We start from the raw sequence: 25,900 nt of genomic DNA, 5'->3' as shown, positions 1-25,900 counted from the left end.
TAAACGGATCTAAGGACTGTGACATGCATTGCAAGTTGTACAAATAGCTTATTTCCTGCCCGCCCCCAGAAGCAAGGTGCTTCATAGCTTAAACTACTATAAATACAGAAAAAGTGATCATAGTGATAATAGAGTAAAGAAACCGAGGAATAGGTACCATTGACGAAAAACTGTTTGTACCAGCTCGACCTCATTCACTGGATTTCAGGAACTCAAGCAAGTGAGACAATAAGCAATGGTACAAAAATTCCCATCCATCTTGAAAGAAAACAGAGAAGAAACAAAGCATTGTGATTTATAGCCTATGCCCATGTACTTTTGAAAAGCAGCCTCCAAGTGGTATTCCATGATTTTTGTTTGCTTTTTATTCTATCTGGGCAGGAAGCCACCAATAAAAGCCACACAATTTTTCATAGCTGGAATAATTGCCAGAAAGATAGGATGATGAACTGCCCGCTAAAATTGCTATGTCCTATATAAGTTCACTTTTAGGAGCTCTTTACCAACTAAGAAAGACAAGTAACACCATTGCTCTCTAATTTCTGGGTTTTATTTCCATTGGCAATAAAAAATATATTTGAAACCAAGAAAATAAGGAAGCGGGGAAATGGAATGGCCTTAAGATTTTACGGTAGAAATGCCACTGGGTTACTGGCTGGCATTTGTGAAAGTTTACAGAGCGAAACCTGTGTTACTGTTAGAACCTCACCACTCTTACTGTTATTTTAGACAACTGCATTCTGGAGAACAGAGTGGGGCAATGGTTCCAAGCATGCTCAGTGCGAGCTGAGAGACAAAGAAGGAAAACAAGTCCTGTCTCTTCTTCTCTCTGGGGTAGGAACAAAACCTACTTCACAGGAATGATATATTAAGGATATCAACCACATGATATATTGATTTAACTTTGCTGGTATTTATTTTATAACTATCCCATTTACCTGGTATCCCCTCCCTTCTTGTAAAACCCTGAATCCTTTATGGAAGCTCTTCGTTTGGTTGGACCCCATGACTACAACCCAAAGTAAACAGTCCCTGATGGACTTCTGCATTCATTCTTCAGCAATAAAATATCCACATTCTCTCTAAGGCCTGGTTTTCATTCTAGAGTTAACTCAACATCTGGAATCAAAGGTACTTAATTTTTCTGTTAAAATGTTTCTCACAGTGTGGAGATGATAAGCCTCTCCTGGGGACAGTAATCCTCTGAGAAGCTCTGAGGTGTATTTGGTATAAGCCACCACAGGCAAAGCAGAAGTTAACACTCATGACCTTTAACATCCAAATCATTTAATGATACCTCTCTGTACAACAAGTATCACTACTTACTAAATCTTCTCTGAGATAGACTTTCTCATTGCCTTGACAAAACCTTTCCCAAAAATAAAATAAAAAATAAAATAAAAATACAGTGTGATTCCAACCCAACACAGTTTATTCTGATGTTCACTCATTTATTTTGCTTGAAAGATGAAATGATAAAATGGAGGTTAGAGGCTACCTTGGAAATAATACTCCCGTGGTAACACTGATATATGCTGCGTCAGGAAAACAAAGTTGATGATTTTTTAAATTCAGTCATGATAAAGTTAGTCTTAAGGGTTCTGCTTGAAATCATCTAGCCAGATAAATGGTCAGTCACATTTTAGATTTTTTTCTCATTTATCTTAACCTTTTCTTCACCTTTATTTATTTATGCTGTCTGCTCTCTGTTACTCATGATTACTTCTCAGAATGACTCAAAGAGGACCATGACAATGGATTCAGACTTCCCAGCTTCAGATGATTTCCCATCTTCAAACTATATGTGGAATTTGGTTATCAGTGACATTTTAACCCATTTTATGCTTCTATTGCTATTTCAAATATTATTACAAATTATAGCACTGAAAGTCAATTTAGCATCCTCACCATTCTCTCTTTGGTGACACATTGGATAACTCAAGAGTTAAATTTTAGATCCCGTTCCTAAGGTTGTGGAGCAATGCTAGTGCTATTTCTCATTTTCTTAGAGCCTTGATATTCCTGCAGGGAGGCAGGCAGAAGACACTGACAATCAAACTCCTCAGAGGTTCAGGGAGGAGGAGAGATGGCTATAACCTCACCCTTGCTTCACTGTGAATCCCAGAAAAAAAGGAGCCTGACACAGGCAAGTTATGGAGACAGCCAGTGGTTCAAGGATGACCAAGGAAATAAAACTCTACTGTAATAGTCTTAATTTAAATCCCCCTCACTTAATATTTACATCTTTTATCATATAAGAAACATACAGGTAAATAAAGGTCGACACCCTGCGTAGCTTTTCTCTCCCCAATAGTAAAACACACAATAATAGATGCCTGAATTATTAACTGATCCTAATAAGCAAGTTAAGAGTTCAACATGGTCACCTTTCCAATCAGGTCACTGAAAACACAAATCATAAAACAAATCATGATAGTTTAGAGAAACTCATTTTATAGGCATTTAGGAATTACTGTGATCTTAAAATGTCATGATCTCTTGCTTCCACATGCACTTTAGGAAAATGAACTTTCAAGGAAATACCGAGCCAGATTCTCTTCCTTTTGAACTCTGCAGGGGTTCCCAATGGATGAAACCATTGGTAATAAGGGGGCTCTGAATTTTTGAAAGGATTCTCCTACTCTCATCACCTAACAGGGCATTTTCTGGTTTTATACTAATACCAACCTAGGTGCCAGCTTACCCTGAAGAAAAATTAATAAATTCCTTGAAATAAAATCTGACCTCTATTTCCAAGAAAATTCAAATGCACGGAAATAGTTTCACATATATTATGTATGCATGAGCCTTTCTGCTATCCAGGTTTACTTTTCTTCCTGCGTGCTCTATTCTTGCCTGTACTTCCTCCACCTGAGCCGTAACCACAAATTGTCTGTTTACTTGTCTAAAATCCCCAGTCTCCAAACACACTGCACAGTCAGCTCCATGAGGGCAAAGACCTTATAGATTTTCTCTTTTTCTGCTGTATCCCCTCCACCTATCATACAGTGCATAACTTTCAATAATTATTTTCAAAATTGTTAAATTAATGTTACATTATACTGTGTTTGCTAGTTTATTCTCCTTATAAGACAGACTTCTTGAACAATGCAAGTCTCATATAAATCTTTTTATCTCCGTTTTCCTCTTCAGTATTTAGGACAACAACAAATAGAATAAGTTAATGTATTAACTAATTACTCAAAGATGGGATGTTTATAGCCCATCTGAGGACACTGATATGACTGCAAATAAGTGCTGTTCAGCCAATACATCTGTTCAAATGTATTAAAAGGGGGTGCCTGGGGCTTTTATGTATTAAATGTATTAAAAGGGGCTCAGTGGTTTAAGCCTCTGCCTTTGGCTTAGGTAATGATTTCAGAGTCCTGGGATCAAGCCCCACATCGGGCTTTCCATTCGGTGGAAAGCCTGCTTCCCCATCCCTCTCTGCCTGACTCTCTACCTACTTATGATCTTTTTGTCAAATAAATAAATAAAATCTTAAAACAAGAAACAAACAAACAAAACAAGAAACAAACAAATTAAACAACAAATGAATTAAAAGCCAAAAACAAGGTCAACACATTTTTAAAGTGTATGGTAAATGCAATGCAAATGTCAAGGCGTCTATATCCTCATATGATATACACTCAAATGTTAGGGCTGGCTTAGTGACCATTCTTGAAAAAGATTTCTGAGTCATAACCTAAGCTAATAATCTTAAAAATTCTAGCCCAAATTATTTAATTCTCCTCAATAAAATATTTTCATATGTAACACCTTTCATTACCAAACATTCCTCCAAATATCTGGCCTTCATTCTGTTTATTCTTAATGGAGATGTACCAAAGTTTCATAAATGGAAAGTAATTCTTCACTCTACTAGGAGCAAATGGTCCTTTTTAGTCTACCCTCCTTGATAATCATGTCATCTTCTCCATTTTCTCCATTATCTCCATGTCATTTCTGTACATGAAAGATGAAATACATATAACTTTTTAAAAGATTCATAAACAAGTGTAACTCCTTATGTGTATTATATTTTACAGTTTCAAATTGCTTCTCTATTTCATTCTGTTCTGACCACTGTTACTATTGGGAATTGAATTGTATTCCCCCAAAAAAGATATGTTGGAATCCTACCTCTCAATATCTCAAAATGTGGCCTTATTTGGTGATAGAATCTTTACAGAGGTGATCATGTTAACATGAGTTCATGCAGAGTGGGCCCTGACCCAATACAAATGGTGCCCTTATTTTATTTTATTTTATTTTTATTTTCAGAAAAACTTTATTCATTATTTTTTCACCACACCCAGTGCTCCATGCAAGCCGTGCCCTCTATAATACCCACCACCTGGTACCCCAACCTCCCTTCAAACCCCTCAGATTGTTTTTCAGAGTCCATAGTCTCTCATGGTTCACCTCCCCTTCCAATTTACCCAAATTCCCTTCTCCTCTCTAACGCCCCTTGTCCTCCATGCTATTTGTTATGCTCCACAAATAAGTGAAACCATATGATAATTGACTCTCTCTGCTTGACTTATTTCACTCAGCATAATCTCTTCCAGTCCCGTCCACGTTGCTACAAAAGTTGGGTATTCATCCTTTCTGATGGAGGCATAATACTCCATAGTGTATATGGACCACATCTTCCTTATCCATTCGTCCATTGAAGGGCATCTTGGTTCTTTCCACAGTTAGGCGACCGTGGCCATTGCTGCTATAAACATTGGGGTACAGATGGCCCTTCTTTTCACGACATCTGTATCTTTGGGATAAATACCCAAGAGTGCAATGGCAGGGTCATAGGGAAGTTATATTTTTAATTTCTAGAGGAATCTCCACACTGTTTTCCAAAGAGGCTGCACCAACTTGCATTCCCACCAACAGTGCAAGATGGTTCCCCTTTCTCCACATCCCCTCCAACACATATTGTTTCCTGTCTTGCTAATTTTGGCCATTCTAACTGATGTAAGATGATATCTCAATGTGGTTTTAATTTGAATCTCCCTGAGGGCTAATGATGATGAACATTTTTTCATGTGTCTGATAGCCATTTGTATGTCTTGATTGGAGAAGTGTCTGTTCATATCTTCTGCCCATTTTTTTTCTCCAATTTATTTATTTTCAGAAAAACAGTATTCATTATTTTTTCACCACACCCAGTGCTCCATGCAAGCCGTGCCCTCTATAATACCCACCACCTGGTACCCCAACCTCCCACCCCCCCGCCACTTCAAACCCCTCAGATTGTTTTTCAGAGTCCATAGTCTCTCATGGTTCACCTCCCCTTCCAATTTACCCAAAAGTACATACCCTCCCCAAGGTCCATAACCCTACCCCCCTTCTCCCAACCCCCCTCCCCCCAGAAACCCACAGTTTGTTTCGTGAGATTAAGAGTCACTTATGGTTTGTCTCCCTCCCTATCCCATCTTGTTTCATGGATTCTTCTCCTACCCACTTAAGCCCCCATGTTGCATCACCACTTCCTCATATCAGGGAGATGACATCCAGATGGCCAACAGACACATGAAAAAGTGCTCCATATCACTCGGCATCAGGGAAATACAAATCAAAACCACAATGAGATATCACCTCACACCAGTCAGAATGGCTAAAATCAACAAGTCAGGAAATGACAGATGCTGGCGAGGATGCGGAGAAAGGGGAACCCTCCTACACTGTTGGTGGGAATGCAAGCTGGTGCAACCACTCTGGAAAACAGCATGGAGGATCCTCAAAATGTTGAAAATAGAACTGCCCTATGACCCAGCAATTGCACTACTGGGAATTTACCCTAAAGATACAAACGTAGTGATCCAAAGGGGCACATGCACCCGAATGTTTATAGCAGCAATGTCCACAATAGCCAAACTATGGAAAGAATCTAGATGTCCATCAACAGACAACTATCATGGTGCCCTTATTTTAAAAAGTGAGATTTGAACACAGAGACACTGATAGAATGCCACATGAAGATGAGGGCACAGGTCAAAGTGAGGCCTCTTCAAGTTCGAGAATGCCAAGAGTGCCAGCCAATCACTAGAAGCTCGGGGAGAAGCACAGCACAGATTCCCCTTCAGAGCCTCAGAAGAAACCAAACTTGCTGACAACTTGATCTTGGACTTTTCAAATTTAGAATTATAAGACAAATGTCTGTGGCTTAAACTGCCCAGTTTTTGGTGCCTTGTTGTAGCAGCTCTAGCAAACTAATACCCTGGCCCCCAGGAACAGAAAAACTCAATGTTAGGACAGTGCATGCAAAGAGACAAATGAACAAAGGGGATAGATACTCTGAGGTTTTAAGATAAGGTTAAAAGTTGGAGATAAAAGCCAATGGCAAAGCACAGGGTGCAGATGTGGAATCAGGCAGGAGCATTTGGGAGAATGCAACCTCTATAATTTAGAGAATTCACTGGGCCTCATTCACAAAAGAGAAGGGTTAAACTTAGAGAAGAAAGGTATTTTCTTAAAGCCTGGCAGTGAAGATGAATAAGGATTAATTATAATAATCATGCTGATGGCAGTCTTTACCATTTATCAAAGATGCACACCCTGTCTGGCATTACTCGCTGTCATTTAATATAGGGACAGTACTTAATTTCATGTGTTAACTTAGAGGGTGTTTTGAATGAGATTTATGTTTAAATTGTGAACTGTGGGTAAAGCAGATTGCCCTCTAGAATGTTGGTGGGTCTCATACAGTCAGTTGAAGGCCTGAACAGAACAAAAGGCTGGCCACCCAAAGCAAAAGAGAATTGCCTTCTTATTCTGCCTTCAGAATAACCTGGGAACATCAGCTCTCCTAGATCTCCAGTTTAACAGCCCACCCTGCAGATTTTGCACAAGCCAGTCTTCATAATCACCTAAGCCAATTCTTAGAATAAATCATATGTATATATGTATGTATATCCTATTGATCTGTTTCTCTGAGATCTCTGACCCTGACTAATACACACAGTAAACATTCAATGAATGTTAGGTATCATATGAATGCTGAGCTGTGTTAAATGAGGACAAGTGATTGTACTGACGAGCATAATAGCATCATCGGAAGATAAGTAAATTGCCCAAGATCACACTGTTAATAAGTTACAAAGTAAGGATTCCAGCCAGGTTTGTCTGACTCCAAAGTACATCTTCTTCCACTAAATATTGCCACCTAGGAGTTGACAATAAGGATTAGACACAAAGTAGAATGTGAGATTATTTTATCAAAGTATGGAGTAGGTGAACTAAGAAACTCAAGAGAAGGTCAAAAACAACAATCACAGGAGGGAACACTAGCTCTGTGATCTTCAAACTGTGGGCCCCACCATCTTGTAGTCCCCAGAAATACTTCAAGGAGCTCATGAACTGTTGATTTGAGGTGTCAATGTTTTTAAGCATGTTTAACTATTTTAAAGATAGGAATTAAAAATTTCACACTAAAACATATATGAAAATTTTAGCCTACTGGATTCATCCAAATGTGTTCCTGGACAATCAGGCCAACTCATTCAGTGTCCACTCTGGAGGAAGGGTTCCCCTGACATCTTTTTGCACATATTTTAAATATTATCATCTGTCATTGGTTATTTTCACACTTCAGAAGTGAGCGTGTCACTATGGATGCACATGGGCCAAGCTCAGGTGGGCCAAACCCACCATATCTCTGTATTCCTGCTCACACAAGCACTAACAGAACTGTGCAATCTCCAGGGAATACTAACAAGCCACATCAGGTATCATCATGGTTTTACAATACTTTATGATGTTTATACCACAATACAGTGAAACTGATTATAAAACTCACCATCAATTTAGTACTAGCCTTTCCAAAAAGAATTACTACATTAAAAATCCTTTTTTAAAGAAATTTTCAATATTATACACTTACTCAGGCAATTACCTATCCCTTCCTATTTATTTTTTTTATTTTTTTTAAACTTTTTTTTTTAAGATTTTATTTATTTATTTGCCAGAGACAGAGGGAGAGAGAGTGAGCAAGCACAGGCAGACAGAGAGGCAGGCAGAGGCAGAGGGAGAAGCAGGCTCCCTGCCGAGCAAGGAGCCCGATGTGGGACTCGATCCCAGGACCCTGGGATCATGACCTGAGCTGAAGGCAGCTGCTTAACCAACTGAGCCACCCAGGCATCCTATCCCTTCCTATTTATTATCATAATCTAAGTTTTATTCTAAGGCTTCTTCACATTCAGATCAAAAATATTCTTTTGACTCACTCTTGGCTACTCACAGCTATGAAGAGGGTTACAGTGACAAGCTGCATCCGTAACAGAGCCTCCTGTAGGACAGGCAAAATAATTTTGAGGCACAGTGAAGTGCTGAGGTTGGGCAACTTCAACTTTAATTATAGAGTCTGGGCTGACAAACTTCATAATAATATTAACTGTTCCTTTCAAAACTAAACCACAGAGTAATTTTTCTCAAGAAACTGCAAGCAAGAAACTAAATTTAAGTTAAAAGTCAACTTTGTGAGGTGCAACCAGTACAAATACTTCAACTGAGACCACAGGAATATATACCTTCAATATATTGCTAAGTTTCCATATTTTAATTCCTTCCTGGGCCTGATGGCTGACAAGTTTCCTTTGACATCAGTTGTAAGAGGCATCTCAATTTCAGAAACATTGTGCATAAGGCAAACATATGGGACCAAGAAAATAATGCATAAATGTTATAGAATCATTTCAACCTTTATTTGGGAGCAAAAAATTAACTGTATCTATGTGTTAATGGAAGAGTTGTTGTCTTACATTGTCACTTTTATTTGCATATATTGCAGTTTCATGGGAGATTCCATTTGCAAGTTGGGATTCATTTATGAACCTATTGTGTTTTTTTTTTGTTTTTTTGTTTTTTTGAACCTATTGTTTTTTTTAAAAATTGTGAAAACCACCACAAGTAGGAAAATCTGACACTTACTTAAAACAAAGTGTCAAACATCATGCTGAAGAACCATCTGACAGGTCTCTCTGCCTCTTCCTTCAATCCAAAGAAACAGAATAAGAGTACACAGAGAGAAACAGAAGACAAAAATGATGAACATCTCAGACTAGGTGATCACAGCTGGACCCCAAGGAGGGGAACACTGAACTGACTGAACTGGGGATGCAGGTGAGGGCTGGAGTTGGTAATGTGAAGAGTGGAAGCAAAACACGCCAGGAAGCCTGGTGTAGCAGGTGTGATGAAGTGGAAAATGACAGGCAGGTGGATGTGGAAAACAAAAACAATGTAGGGTGATAGCTAGTCCCTGGATGGAACAAACCAGCATAAGAAGTGCGGTCTGGTTTTGCACAACTGAGGTGTTCCCATGTGATAATGGTTGGCTAGCGGCATGCTTTTTGGCTGATCAGATCTTTCTTTCTCAAATGGGACCTTTAGAATTTTGAAGACACCATTAACCCAAGATAAGACAATGCCCTTTCACTCCTCCCCATCCTCTCATCTTCATCCCCCAAACCCCAAACTCCAAGCAGCTTGTCACATGGACCTAGTGGGAAGACATGTTTCTAGAACTTCCAAGAAGAATAGAGTCAAATACCTTATTTAAATGACATTATTTATAATGCTTATATCAAAAATAATAAATTTCAGAGGCAAGAAAATTAAGAAAATCTATATAAGTATGAAGTGAAATTATTAAATTCACCAACTCCATTCTAGGCTTTTGGATAGTGTGTTGTAGTAGTTAAGAGCAGTAAATCCAGAGCTCTGGATTTAGACCAATATAAATACTCATCTTGATTTCACAGTAAATAGCTGGTGACCTTGTATAAATTATTCATAATCTTTCTAAACCACATATTTCTTAGATGTAGAATCTGTTTGGAATTGAAGAATTCCCCGAGGTAATATAGACAATCCCTGGTACATTGAAAGTGCTTAGAAATATGTTAGGAGGTAGTGGGAGACCAGAGTACAGATCTTGCAGTAACTATGCGAGAGGAAATTTTGAATTCTGTGGCACATTAAACTGTATCTATGTTTCCGTTGTTAATTTGCTGAAAAAATGTCAATAAATTCGAAATCCTCTTCCCTTGGACACTAACGTTAAAAAAGAGGAATGTTGGGAGAGAGAAGTTTCTTGGAGATGGGAGAAGATAGAATCACCTCCATATCATTTTTTATGATATGTGGTAGAATCCCGTTGTTTGTCCTCAAATCTCTAGTTTTCCAATCTTTTTCTAGGGTTGAGAAGCAGTAGTGAGGCCATTTAAACAGTTTCTTAAGACTGACCTAAGGGTTCCAGATTTTAGTAGACAAGAAGAATCACCTAGAATGTTGAGAAAAATGTGATTGCCCTTTCCCAGAGATTGTGACTTAGTAAGGACAGAGTGAGATCTAGGAATCTGCGTATTTGATGTGGTATTTCTATCCTAATTTAAGTTTACTTAATTGGTAATTAATTAAATTAATAATCCATTTAATAATATGTCAATATTTTTTAAAGCAGGTATTTGGCAGGGCAGTTTGATAAGCACTTCCTTAAACCTATACAAATATTGCTAATTATGAAGAGGCTCCTAATTTTCAGAGACATGTATTCAGCTTAAGAATTTCTTTATCTTGTTTCTAGTTAAATTTCCCTTTCAACAGAATAACTAAACTTCGATCAAATTTCCGGAAGCAGCAGATTTGATGCTCATTGTTTTTTTTTCATAATAACTTATATATATCTCCTAATCCCAGAATTTGACTCTGTCCTGCAGTAATTGTGGCTAGAGTGACAGAGTGTGACTTGAGAAAGCCATGAGTTGTGTTGCTACCCTTAACAGCATCAAAAACAATTGAATCAGGGGCACTTGGATGGCTCAGTCAGTTAAGCATCCTCTGACTCTTGGTTTTGCTCTGTGATTTCAGCGTTCTGAAAGAGCCCCACATTGGGTTATGTGCTCAGTGTAGAGTCTGCTTGGTATTCTTTCCTTTTCCCTCTCTCTTCCCCTCTGCTACACCCCACCCCCTCTCCCACCCCCAAACCTGCATGCATGTGCCCATCTGTGCACGCACACATTCTCTCTCTTTCTCCCTCTAATAAATAAATGAAATCTTTAAAAAACAAAACAACTGAATCAGCAAAAGTTTACCTGAGTTCAAAAAGGCTGCCAAATTACCAAGTTAATACCTCAAGGGATCCAAACCCTCTGTTCAAGGATTAAATCTGACATACAGGGGCACCTGGGGTGGTTCAGTCAGTTAAGCATCTACCTTTGGCTCAGGTCCTGATCCCAGGGTCCTGTAAGCCATGAGCCCTGAGTCCTGCATCAAGCACCAGCTTCTCTCTCTCCCTCTGCTATTCCCCTTGCTTGTGCTCTCTCACTCTATCAAATACAATCTTTTTTTTTTTTAAGATTTTATTTATTTGACAGACAGAGATCACAAGTAAGCAGAGACAAGGGCAGAGAGGAGGCAGAGAGGAGGAAGCAGGCCCCTCGCCGAGCAGAGAGCCTGATGTGGGGCTCGATCCCAGGACCCTGAGATCATGACCTGAGCCGAAGGCAGAGGATTAACCCACTGAGCCACCCAGGCGCCCCTCAAATAAAATCTTAAAAAAAAAAAATTCCAATATACATTTCTAAAGGTAATCACCTTAAGTTTCTATTTCATAGGAATTTTTTTTTTAATTTTAAAAAATGCATCAATTTTTGTTGTCAAGGAATTCTACTGTTGACTTCAAGTTAATTTTATTATGTGAGATGATCTTTATTCAGTCGATTTTATAAATCAATAAAATATTTAAGTTTCCTTCATTAAATGGGGCAAGGGAAAGATGTATAGATGATGACATCTGTGCTCCAAAGGGAAAATAATTGCATCATTAAAATTATAAACATAGGGGCGCCTGGGTGGCTCGGTGTGTTAAGCCTCTGCCTTCGTCTCAGGTCATGATCCCAGGGTCCTGGGATCAAGCCCCACATCGGGCTCTCTGCTCGGTGGAGAGCCTGCTTCCTCCTCTCTCTCTGCCTGCCTCTCTGCCTACTTGTGATCTGTCTCTCAGGTAAATAAATAAAATCTTTAAGAAAATTAAAAAGAAAAAAAAATAAAAATATAAACACAAAAATTCTTATGTTTTATATATAGAATTTTATATAAAAATTCTATATTTTTATATAAAAAATACAAACATAAAAGAAGAATAATTAGAACGTATAATAAGTTTTGATGTGTTCTAATTCAAAGTACTATATTCCTGGAACATACCAGACACTCAATATTTATGTTAAATAAATGCATGTATGTGTTCAAGGATGAATGACTTGACAATCACATAGGCATTTCAAAGTTATTACTTTTACATTAATTAGTTCATTTTATAGTAATTGCCTTTCTTTCTTTTTTTTAATATATATATTTTTTAAATTTATTTGACAGATAGAGATCACAAGTAGGCAGAAAGGCAGGCAGAGAGAGGAAGGAAAGCAGGCTCCCTGCTGAGGAGAAAGCCCGATACAGGGCTCGATCCCAGGACCCTGGGATCATGACCTGAGCTGAAAGCAGAGACTTTAACCCACTGAGCCACCCAGGCGCCTGGTGATTGTCTTTCTAATAAAATTCCACTACATAAAACTTAGTTCTGATTAAAGCTACTTCTGAGTTTTAATTTCATCAGTTTATAAATTCTTCCATATGTGAATACAATTTTGGATCTCATTATAGGCATATACAAACTTTTCAAAGTTTTTATTTAAAGTCCAGGTGGTTAACATACTGTGTAAATATTCATTTCAGATGTACAATACAGTGATTCATCACTTACATACAACACCCAGTGTTCATCACAAGTGTCCTCCTCAATCTCCATCACCTTTCTAACCCATCCCTCCACCCACCTCCCCTTGGGTAACCATCAGTTTATCTTCAATAGTGAACAGTCTGTTTCTTGGTTTGCCTCTCTCTCTCTTTTCATATTTTATGCTCTCAATTAACTGATTTATGTAAATACCTAATGTCTAATTGTTTTAATGACGTCGGTCCCAGTTGACTCCAGAATCAAATTAACCCATGGGGGATTTATTTGTGTTGTGTACTTTCATTCACAGAGCATATATACCAGCTATACATTGACTTTTCTGGATAAAATAGAGTAACCCTATTAATCATCAGATGAAAGGGGTAGAAAAAAAGCTAATATGAGTTTTTAGAAGTCAACCCTATCTTTGAGTTGAAAGAAATGCTTTTGGTAACAAATATTCATTAGCCTGTTTATTATTCTGTTGAAAAATGTATTCAGAGGTCCAAGACTACAATGAATTAAAGGTCCTCTTTTTAAAAGAGTAAATTGTGGTACATACTTTTAGGAAGACATTTTGGAAATAAGCATTTTAATAACCTGATTTAAAACTAAACTCTCAGACACACTGAAGACTAACATGAGATCTGAAGAATAAAATACTTCAGGGGAAAAGTCTATCTATAGCAAAGCTGGTCATCATCGATCTCCTGAAGAAAAATTATAGTTTACTAAACTGGAATTTTCCTATAAAGTGCCATACATTACACAAGAAAATAAAGGAAACTGATTTTCCTATTTCAGGTAATACTTCAGAACACATGGATTTGGTAAAAACAATGAATATTTTTATTCAAAATTAGACATTTTATCTTCAGAATATCAAAGTTTAATGTCCATGTGTACAAGCAAATTTTTACATTTTCATCAAAAATTAAATTTTAAAAGTATATCCATAAACTGAATTGGTCAAGTTTTATTCACTTCAACAAGTATATCTTAAGGGCCTATTAGCTCAAGGAGTCACACAGATGCCTAGTACCAAAAAAATGGATAAGAGCTTCTGCCCTGAAGGACCCATTAAAAGGTGCTTAGGCAAACAGGAAGTCAAGAAGAAATAGTCTACAGGTTCCCAAGAGAAAAAACTATTCTGAGAAATTAACAGCTGTTAAGCTACTATTTTCCTCTTCAGGAAAGCCCATTTTGCTTCACTTTTAAAATTGTGTGTTTCACTTCCTTTTTAAAATTACTCAATTACTGAATAACAATAATGTGAATTATATACAAGCCTTAGAAACTTTTTCTAGATCTTTAAGTAATTTTAAAGCTGTACATTTTGAAGCTTCTTGCAATAGACTTTTTTTAAAAAGAATATATTGTGACTGATTATGTAAATACCTAACGTCTAACTGTTGAAAATTATAGGTGAAAACTATGAGGGACACCTAGGTGGCTCAGTTGGTTAAATCGCTGCCTTCGGCTCAGGTCATGATCAGGGTCCTGGAATCGAGTTCCACATCGGGCTCCTTGCTTGACAGGAGCCTGCTTCTCACTCCGCCTCTGCCTGCCTCTCTACCTGCTTGTGCACGCCCACTCTCTCTCACGCTCTCTCTCTCTCTGACAAATAAATAAAATCTTAAAAAAAAAAAAAAAAAAAAGGAAGGAAGAAAACTACTACATGAAATTCAAATTTCAGTGCCCATAAATGAAGTTTTATTGGAACAGAGCCATGCCCACTCATTTGCATATTGTCTCTGGCTGCTTTTCCACAATGGCAGAAATCACATGTCCCACAGCATTGAAAATATTTACTATCTGGACCTTTACAGGAAAAGTTTGCCAAACTCTAATCTAAAGAATAGCAATGAACTTGGGGCTCCTGGGTGGCTTAGTCGGTTAAGTATCTAACTCTTGATTTTGGCCCAGGTCTCCATCTCAGGGTTGTGAGTTCAAGGCCCACATTGGGTCCTGCGTTGGTCTCCGCATTAGGCATAGAACGTACTTTAAATAAATAAATAAATAATAAAGTATAGCAATGAACCTGGGTTGAGAACATGAAGCTTTGTTAGCTCTATTTTACAGAGTTTACAAGAATGTTTAAAATAAACAAGATGTGTAGAGAGCTTCCTATATAGTTTCTCCAAGATGCTTCCTCTAGAAGTAGGACTGGTAAACCCCACCAGTAGGAGATTATTCTTTTGTTGCTCTCACAACCAACACTGGCCTCCAAACTCTGGCCTTGAACTTCTTCTAAACACAGCTGTCAGACATCTGGGATTCTGCCTTTTCAGCTTCATTTTCACATACTGACCTGAGTGGTACAAGATGAAATTTGTGGGTCTCGCTTTCAAATTAAGAACTTCGAGAAAATCATTAGGCATTTGGGGGAGAGGGGGGAGAGAGGGGAGGACATTGGGTAGAAGCTCAGTAGGCAGTGTTAAGAAAGCTCTGTGTATTTTAACAGGCTCAAAGTTTGAACACGAAACAATGATACCTGATCTTTTCCAGAGTAATGAGAATCTTTTGTTAACACAAACACAAAATATTTCATGCTAGTAGGTGTGCTTTTATTTACTCAGTCACTGCAGACAGGACCTGCAGCCCCAGCCGATTTTCATACCTCCCTGAATGTCTATGCTCTTAGAAATCAAATGTGTAAAAACCACTGAAAGAAGTGAACTTTCGGGTGCCTGGGTGGCTCAGTGGGTTAAGCCGCTGCCTTCGGCTCAGGTCATGATCTCAGGGTCCTGGGATCGAGTCCCGCATCGGGCTCTCTGATCAGCAGGGAACCTGCTTCCCTCTACCTCTCTCTCTGCCTGCCTCTCTGCCTACTTGTGATCTCTCTCTGTCAAATAAATAAATAAAATCTTTAAAAAAAAAAAAAAGTGAACTTTCAGTGAGATGGAGGCACTTCAGACCCCACCTGAATCAGTAGGTGTATGTGGGGGGGAGGTAGAATATCTAAGTAAATCTTACCTCCTGCCATCCCTAAAACACAGCTGTTGACTCCTGACACTCTCAAGGTGACTCCATAGCACAATAAAGCCAAACAAGGAGCCACTCTAAATCCTTCCCTGGACACTGTCCTGGACTTTTTACTGAACAGCACGAGGACAGTATTTATAATCCTGTCACTTCAGACTTTTTAATTTCTCTTACCTCAAGCTGGAAATCACTATTTTCAGATAGCCTTATTACCAGGCCTGGAGCCATATACATCATTTTCTTTCTTTCTTATTACCAGGCCTGGAGCCATATACATCATTTTCTTTCTTTCTTTTTTTTTTTTTTTTTAAGATTTTATTTATTTATTTGACAGAGAGAGATTACAAGTAGGCAGAGAGGCAGGCAGAGAGAGAGAGGAGGAAGCAGGCTCCCTGCTGAGCAGAGAGCCCGACGCGGGACTCGATCCCAGGACCCTGAGATCATGACCTGAGCCGAAGGCAGCGACTTAACCCACTGAGCACCCAGGCGCCCCATTTTCTTTTTTAAGTTTAAAGGGAGCAGAGGGTCCCCCACCCCCAAGCCTTCTCCCAATCTCCTCACCCAGCACATTTCATCCCCCCTTTACCCAAGACAGAACATCTAGACATTATCCTTGACGCTTCTCTATCCTTCACCTTCCACTTCTAATCTATCGTTAAGCCTACTCCTGCTCCCAAATGTCTTTCTTTTTCTCTTTTTTATTCCTAAGATTTTTTACTTTTAAGTAATCTCTACACCCAATATGGGGCTAGAAATCATGACCCTAAAATCAAGAGTCACACGCTCTAATTAACTGAGCCAGCCATGTGCACACACACCCACCCCCACCCCCCGCAATCTTTCAAATTCATCTTTCTATCCCTACAGCCCCCTATTTCCTTGGCAAAACTGCAACAGCTTTGAACTGGTCATGTCACTCTTCTTGAAATCCATGGCTTTTCATTTCTAATATGATAAAGCCCAAACGAAGCTTACCAAGTCCCTTTTAATCAGGCCCTGACTAGAATTTCAGATGCATCTCCCACAAATCTGTCACATATCTTATGTTCCAGTCACAGGGAAAGTCTCTGAATTCTTTGAAGGTGTCATGCTCCCTCTTGCTGACAGTCCTATACAAAGTCTGCTGCTTCCATGTTTACATTTTTCCTAACGCATCCCCGCCCTCTCTGGACAATCTCCTTTAGGTGTCAACTCAGGAGTCACTTCTCCAGCAAGCCTTCCTTAACCAGCCTTAGACAGGATTGGATGCGCCAGAGTGTTTTTACAAGCCTCTGTGACTGTAGGTTGCAGAGAATTCATTCCACTAAGGCAACACCAATTTCTTTCTTGTCCATCTCAACTCTATGAACGCCCTGCATAGCATACAGAAGGTGGTAAATGAATGAACCTACAAAGGAAGTACTGCTCTGATTCAGCTCCTTGTAGCAACCTCTGGGAGATTTCTATGATTATACCAGAGTAAAGCCCAGTTTCAGGGCTGAGAATGCTAACAATAAGGACTTAGCAGAAACCTTTAAATCATTTCCTTATCCCATAAGCAAGGAACAACCAAGCAGTCTTCCCCAGAAAGGCTAAGACCTGGCCATAAAGGGACACAAAAAACATTTGACAGAATAATTGTTCTGGGCAATAAAAAAATCTGTCCATGGCCCTGCTTGCATTGACCCCTTTTTATCAGAACAGTGGTGCATTACAAAACTGTTGAGTGTACAGTACCTATAAGCCTCTCAGGTTGATCACCATGGAATCACCATCATCACAAAGAAATATTTATTAAACCATTACATGCTGTGGTCTCAATACTATATTAAACGAGTCGTAGAAGGTCCTGACATCCAGGGCTTTATAGTTAGAAAATCATCATTGATGTTAAAAGGCAGTAATAAGCTAACAGAGCTGCAAAGAGAATAGCAACCTTGACAAGCCTTGCCACTTGGAAACAGCTGCGAGAGCCAGGATCTTTCAGAGCTCTGTAAGAAATATATTCATTCTCTACACAGAACAATCTAATTGAATTTTTACAGGTTCCTTGCTAAAAGAAGCCTAAGCTCCGGGCTGACACAAAACTCAATAGTTAAGCCACTTTGTAATGCTAATTTCCCTCTCAAACAACTACCAGGTAAATTCTTCCAGAGCTGGTGAGAAGCCTCTGAAATGGTAATATTTTGCTCTGGCGATAAAGTACTTAACGTTTTGGATACAATACACCTTCACGCAGGTCCACAACCAGACCTCCGTTGTAATCTGTTTTCCCCTCTTGACCTCATTACAGCTCCAGGATCTGGTTCCTGGGACGTGCTTTTACACAGATGCGTCAGGAATCCGTGGAATCAAAATTGCCAAAATTGCTGCTGAGTCAGAGGTGTTTTTAAAAATTTAACAAACAACATATAGCTGCATACTAAATGGTTAACACCCTTTCCTGATGGTTTCGCAATCCTATACTTATATTGTAACTGTATCACACTGAAATTACAGGTTCCTGTGAAACAACACTAACAATAATAATACATCTTATAGTGGTGCTCCTTTAAGGGCCTTTTAAACAAGTTTGAACATTTATGCTTTGAATATTATCATACTAAGTCCGACTTCCTCCCACAAAACACAAACGGAAAATTGGAAAGCCGTGATTTCCCTAGTGTATCAGTTGGCTCCAAGGGATATTTTGTTTGTCACATCAAACATAAAATATTGATGGGGCGCCTGGGTGGCTCAGTGGGTTAAGCCTCTGCCTTGGGCTCAGGTCATGATCTCAGGGTCCAGGAATCAAGCCCAGGGCTCTCTGCTCCGCGGGGAGCCTGCTTCCCCCTCTCTCTGCCTACTTGTGATCTCTATCAAATAAATAAATAAAATCTTTAAAAATAAAGTAAAATAAAATATTGACAAAGGAGTTTAAGAAAAATAGATTCCACTTCTCTGTTTAAGAAAGAACTGAACATTAAAGCTAAAGCATCAGCTATGCATTTTCTTGCTGTTGTTGTTTTATTTTTTTAAAGATTTTATTTGTTTATTTGACAGAGAGGGAGATCACAAGTAGACAGAGAGGCAGGCAGAGAGAGGGGGGAAGCAGGCTCCCCACTGAACAGAGAGCTGTATGTGGGGATGGATCTCAGGACCCTGAGATCATGACCTGAGCTGAAGGTAGAGGCTTACCCACTAAGCCACCCAGGTGCCCCTTCTATGCGTTTTTAAGTATATAAGAATACTCCTGGACTGTCAAGTAAATAATAATTTGAACCACTGAAATACACTTCAAAATCAAGGAGGAGAGGCACCTGGGTGGCTCAGTGTGTTGAGCCTCTGGGGGTCATGATCTCCAGATCCTGGGATCGAGTTCCCCCAGAGGGCTCTCTGCTCGGCGGGAAGCCTGCTTCCCCCTCTCTCTGCCTACTTGTGATCTCTGTCAAATAAATAAACAAAATCTTTAAAAAAAAGGGGGGGGAGAATTTTTTAAACAAGCAAAATTAACTAAAAGGAATTTAATTATATATATGTATATTTTACATATTAATATATATACATAACTTCAGTTTCGGTCATATTACACAAAAGAGATAATTTTAGAATTCAGAGAGCTAAATCAGTCAAGATTGACACATCCCAGGTTGGAAAATCTGAACTGTATTTTACATGATCGGCAAAAGGTGGATGGATAAAAAGGGATAGTCAGGGACTGATGTAGGGAGCCAACATTTGACAGTGTTCAGACAACACCGTCCAAGAGAAAGAGGTGTCTGTTCTAAAAGTGGTCTCCTTCAATTACTCTGGAAGACAAAGCCAAGAGAGCATAAGGAAACCCTGGGTCATCCTTAGTGGAAGACATCTATGCACAGACTGACTAGATGGACTCATGGTATCCAGGCCTCCTTGGCAGCTGAACATCTCAAGATGAATTGTGTGTCTCATGTTAGCCTTTTGTTTCATGCATCTATGTCTTTTGATCTGCAGAGGCTCAACTTTGTCTGAGAGACAAACCTGAGATAATGCATGTGTATTGATCAGGATAAGACTAGACCCTTGTTTGAATGGCCAACTGGTCTTTCTCTGCAGTGGTTCTACAAATGCCTGCCAACAAACTGCAAAAGTGTTTATGATTCTGCCGTAATTTTAAGATTTCCTCATGCCTTACCAACAAGTAGTGAAATGTAAATACAAAATCACTATATTTTTTTACAATATGCCATAATTTATATAATCAAACAAGTATGGTCCCCTTCAGAACTGTGATCTTCATGGTTCTTCCATTATAAACTGATTGCAAGTATGCTTCTGTTGCTCAAAGCACTTATAGTTAAAAAAAAAAAAAAAGCACTTATGTTTTTCTTCACTAGGAAATGTCTAAACTTTGCAATACATTTTTTTCAATGAAAATTCCTAAACTTAAGTAGCACTTGGCTTTAACAAAGCAAATTCTGATGAAGAATCTTTATACTATCAGCATGGATTTGATTTCAAGATACAGCCATAAGTCATTTAAGAGCAAGTTCCAGGATTAATAATCTAACGCAAGCTACAACTAAAAATAATGCTAAACAGTAGTGGGTCCACTATATACTCATGAGAAGAAACTTATATACTATTTTTAAAGGTAATTTCATAAAAAGAATCTGAACTATTTTGATCAAAAGCAGAATGTTTAGAATGAGAGTTTAGTTTTCATTGATAGCTATTTTGATTCACCATACCCATTCTAATACATAAATTCTAGTTTGTTTAAAAACCTCTCATTACTTTGTATTTAGTAGTTATAAAAGTATCTTAGGGACATCTGGGTGCCTCAGTCATTTAAGCAGCTGCCTTTGGCTCAGGTCATGATCCCAGAGTCCTCGGATCAAGTCCGGGGTTGGGCTCCTTACTCAGTGGGGAGCCTGCTTCTCCCACCACCTGCCCTTCTGATTCCCCCTATTTGTGCGCGCACGTGCTCTCTCTCTCTCTCTCTCTCTCTGATAAATAAATAAATAAAAACTTTTTTTTAAGTGTCTTAAATTATTTAGTACTTATTAAAGTATCTTAAATGATTCTCTTATTAAACTGAGACTTATATAATTCTTGGCCTTAGATCCTAATATTACTGTATTTACTCTTTGATCTTATTTGACATTTCTCTGTGGAGTTTATCAGGAACCCCGTCCAGTTTTTGTTTTTGTTTTTTAAAGATTTTATTTATTTATTTGAGAGAGAGAGACAGTGAGAGAGAGCATGAGAGAGGAGAAGGTCAGAGGGAGAAGCAGTCTCCCTGTGAAGCAGGGAGCCCAATGTGGGACTCGATCCCAGGACTCCGAGATCATGACCTGAGCTGAAGGCAGTCGCCTAACCAACTGAGCCACCCAGGCGCCCACCCCATCCAGTTTTACAAGACTCTGTGGCACTTGGATTCTGTGGGGCTCTGACAATTCTTCAAGCATTGATCTAGACTCCTGGTATGGATGCCATGACTACAATTCAAGGTATTCAAGACTTCAGATGTCTTTCAAATTCTGTACTTGATGTGAAGCCTATGCAAAATTAAGAAAGTACTACTTAAAATTATCCCAAACTTTACTAGCTTTTCTAATAAAAAAACCTAAACAATGAAGGATTTAATATAATCTATAACCCAGACCATAATAGCTTTACCCTTTGATGACTCTGAAACTGAATGGATCATATTCAGAAAGTTAAATTCTAAAGTAGTTAACCTGCCATTCTAATTGAGATATTACCTAAATTAAGTTCTCATCCAGGCCCATTCTTACAGACTGATAGTCACAAAGTTATATTCAACAAAGATGAATTGAGGATCTGATATAAACAAAGTGCTTGGTATTATAATGAATGTAAATATATGATAATAAAACTAGCTAACATTTACTGGGCTAACCACTTTACATGCACTTTTCTCAACAGATAAACCCCTAGTCCTATTAGTCTCAAGTTTTAAAGATCAAGTCACACAAATACAGAGATGTTAAGGGACTTGCCTCAGGTCACACAGCTCAATCTAAACAACCGGAATCAAAACAGTCTGAATGCAAAGGCAAAACCCCTGACCCCAAAGCAATAGTGGTCAATGCAGAAAGTAAATTTCTGACCCTATGCAGAAAATAAATTTTTTTACCCTTTTAGAATTAAAACCAAGAAGAAAGTTTATAATCACTGCTATTTTAGGTGACTGTCAGTTCCCATAAATAGTAGAAACTTAACTTTTAAAAAATACACCACTTCTTTTTTTAAATTTTTTTATTTTTTAAAGATTTTATTTATTCATTTGACAGACAGAGATCACAAGTAGGCAGAGAGGCAGGCAGAGAGAGAGAGAGAGGAGGAAGCAGGCTCCCTGGCGAGCAGAGAGCCCAATGCGGGGCTCGATCCCAGGACCCTGGGATCATGACCTGAGCTGAAGGCAGAGGTTTTAACCCACTGAGCCACCCAGGCACCCCAAAATACACCTCTTCTTAGACCAATTTATTATGAAATAGTTTGGAGAACGAGAATGAGTATGCTCTTAACAAACTCAGTGGTGATTATAATACATTTTTTTAATAAGTCAACCTCAAGGCATTTTTTAAAACTATCCTAAAATATATGAGGTGATCTGCTAAAAAATATTTTGATAGATTAACAGTGATCTAATTTAAATCAACAATGTATTAATTAAAAGTTCCTTAACACTTAGAAGTAGGTCTAGGATATTCATTTTTCTGAAAACTGCATTTTAGACTGATTGGCATTTATGTTCCTCAAAGTGCTCTGCTAAAAAGTCTATAATTTATGACAATTAGCATTCTGATTTTGTAAATAGTAGGAAAATAAATGGACAAATAATCCAATTTTTATAGATGGGGTAACAAAAGGTGCTGAAAACATAAATACTAAAGGTAATTCTAAAGAGTAAAGTCCTACTCTCTTATCCACAGGAATGATCAATGGTCAGGAGTCATTCCTTCACACCTGACTTCCACACTTACTGCACATGCAGAGAATAAAACATAGATAAGAGAGTCCCTTCCCCCCATACACATATGGGCATATTTATATTTGGCTTTTCTGATACAAAGTATGCTGATTCACTGGATACTCATGAGTCAAGTAATATTCCATGACAGATCTATACCTATTCATTCATTCACATAATGTAACAGGAACAAAGTAGATACAGTATTCAAAGAACACCTCAAATTTAAAATGCTACATCTAATTACACTTTGCCTAAGACTCTGAATTTAGACTGCATTTTTAAAAACATCATTAGATGAAGTTCCAAGCTTTTATGACTCATCACATGCAAAGGAGGATAAGAGTAAAATTTATTACATGTCATTTGTGCATAACTTCAGTATCCTGTCCTATATCTTCACATTTCCATGATCATTCTGATCTCCCACCCACTCCCCCCTGCCCCGCCACACCCCGCGCTTAAATGTGTAACTTGCAGGGGTGTCTGGGTGGCTCATTTGGTTGAGCACTGGACTCTTGATTCCAGCTCAGGTCATGATCTCAGGGTCTGGGATGGAGCCCAGTGTTGCCCTGCTTGGGATTTTCTCTGCTCCTTCCCCTCTCTTTAAAAAAAAAAAAAAAAAAAAAAAAATTTAACTTGTAGAATTTGTTTTTCTTTAAAAAGATATTTCAAAGGATTTGCTTTCATCCTTAAAAAAATAATGGAATGGTGGCAAATACTTCTTAGATTTACTCAGTATCGTAACAATAAGAACTTTAAGGTCCTCTTACCCACTTCACACATCTCCCTCCAAAAAAGTGTTTTCTGAGCACCTATTATATGCAAACATTGGCACTTGGAATAGGATGCCAAAGACATCTAAGTTTCCACGGCACTGAATGGCGACAGTAAGAGACCAGATTAAAGTACTTGTTATCAACAAGGTTCTCATTCACTAATTAGAAAAGTTAAAGAAAACCCTTGCACAGTAGCACATTTGGGTCTCCAAAGTGCAACTTTAAGTTCCAAGTAGTTCAGACTTCAAAGTTAAGCTAAAGCTCTCTATTCAAATAATTGGCTTCCCTTTATTCTTTAATCTCTTTTTCATGTTTCCTATTTTGTTCACAAAACCCACATTCTCTCCCATAACAATGAATGATAGGGCATCTTTAAAACAACCAAACAAACAAAAAAGCTATTCCTCTTTCCCCAAAACCCAGCCCATACACACGCCCTCTTCTTTCGTGGGCACGTGTCCTTCCAAAACTCGGCAGGACACCCCCTCACCTGAAAAAAACTTTGGAGAGGACGCTGGCCTTCTCCAGAGGCGACCTCTGCATGGTCTCTGCGGGCGTCGGGATCCCTGCCGGGGCAGGAGGGACTCGAGCTCCTAATGCCAAACGCCTTACTCCTCTGGCACAGGCTGCTCGCCCCTTTTTCTCTGACCTGCTGTGATGTCATTTGCTTCCAACCCCCCCACCCCACCTCACACACCTCCCCTTCCCTTTAGCTCCTTCCCCCGCCCCCACTGCCCAGGTTAAAAGCTGGGCGCTGCCTGGTCCAGCCCCCAATTTGCCCTAGCGGCTTTCTCCACCCTCTGCGCACCCTGACCGCTCCTTCTTTCCTTCGCTCCTGGCTGCTCCACGTTTCCCTTTTCCCATTCTGACTCCCAGCCTTCCTCCCTCATGCGCGTTCCTTCCAAGCCCGCGTCCCTACCGTCAAGCCCCCACCCAGCCTGCAGGTGGGGGACAGTCGCTGCCGCTCTCTGGGTCCTGTCTCCGACGCTCAGCGGGAGCAAAACCAGCTCAGGGGCAGTCTCCTGGACCCTCCTCCGCGCCAGGTTCGGGGGAACGCAGGGCACGCGGCAGCCAGCTTCTGAGCCTTTTTCCTCTCGCTTCTTCCGAGAACCTAGCTAGGCTCGCGTTCCGTTTTTGCAAGGTGCATTCTTCAGGGAGAACGAAAATATGTCTCTGCTGTAACAAAATGCAACCTTAGAGACCAGAAAAGTTCTGAGGCAACGAATGCTGTGTTCACCTTAGCGCTTCCGTTGAGTGTCAGAGGGAAGAACCAAGCCTTGATAGTTTCAGGCTTAGGTGAGCTGAGTGCCGCTCAAACCCTTGGGAGACGCACTCGTAGGGGGAAATCCTATAAAATGGTAATCGCTTTGTCCTGTACGCTCTCAGGATTTGTTCATTGTCTTAAATTTTCAGCCCGGCTTAAGTTCTGAAGGAAGGTTTTTGTGTGTGTTAGAGACTAAGATGACAAATCGACAGTGTGTAAACTAACCCGCCCTCCTATAGATTTCCTAGTCTCGGTCAGCAAAACACCTTGACTAATACACCGGAAGGAATCCAGTCTTTGAAGAGAAGGTAGTGTGTTAACCCCGACCCTGAATCCTGTTGTGTAAAGACAAGGGTACATTGAATTTATATTGAAAAATTCAAATGAAAGTAACAATTTTAGTCTGATAACTGCCTACAACTAAGGAAACTACAAGAAAGGAAAGGGTATTTACTTGTAAATTACCATATTGTTGATTGTGGTCACCCAAATACAGTACAAATAAAACGTGCATTTCACAGTAATAGGAATACACATTTAAATTAATAAACATATTCAGCAAGTTTTTATAGCTTCACTTTCAATTTCAATGATATCTTTTTTCCATCTTAATCTAGGTTGTATAAACATTTAAATTCCATTATGCTAAACTTTAACAGTAGAGAAAATAGAGCAAAGATATAAACCAAAATGCATGGAGTGAGATACCAAGAAGGAACTTCAGCATTTCTAATTCATGATCCTTGCTTCAAATCCTATACCCATGTTTTCCTCTCTCCAGTTTGACATACAAATCAAGGTTCTTTCACTCAGTCTTTATTATTGACTTTTCCCAGGTATGTGATTGAACTCACTCCATCCACTTCCCCACCTCCACTCTATTGTTTGCTTTATAACTGCTAGTGTGACCCATCAAATATAGTACACACATTTTGAAATGAATTAGCAATCAGTTCCTCTTTGTTACCAAAGAGCAAGTGATAATAAAGGGATTAACAATTATATCCAAAGAACACAGAAGCTGACCAAGTGGTATGATTTGAAAAGACCCCAAGTATGTTAATCCATCACCTTCCTCTGGAAAGAATAAATAAAATAGTGACTACTTCTTGAGTTCTTACTATTTGCCAGGCATCATCCCATGTAAACCTTTTAACCACCATGTAAACAGGTGTTATTTTCCCCAATTTTTGGTTAACGAA

At 39.0% G+C, this 25,900-nt stretch overlaps 1 protein-coding gene across 1 annotated transcript in view; it reads right to left on the bottom strand.

Moving 5' to 3' along the window:
* The window catches only part of CFTR (CF transmembrane conductance regulator), a 170,629-nt gene extending 146,540 nt beyond the window's left edge, over positions 1 to 24,089 (bottom strand). The window contains exon 1 of the mRNA XM_044246438.1: positions 23,925 to 24,089. Coding sequence (XP_044102373.1) covers positions 23,925 to 23,977 — 53 coding nt within the window. The 5' untranslated portion in view covers positions 23,978 to 24,089. The remainder of the gene's footprint in view (positions 1 to 23,924) is intronic.
* Between the last annotated feature and the right edge of the window lie 1,811 nt (positions 24,090 to 25,900).

This window comes from Neovison vison, chromosome 4 (assembly GCF_020171115.1).
Source record: "Neovison vison isolate M4711 chromosome 4, ASM_NN_V1, whole genome shotgun sequence".
Taxonomy (NCBI): Eukaryota; Metazoa; Chordata; class Mammalia; order Carnivora; family Mustelidae; genus Neogale; species Neogale vison.
This window is presented reverse-complemented; position numbering and strand designations above follow the sequence as displayed.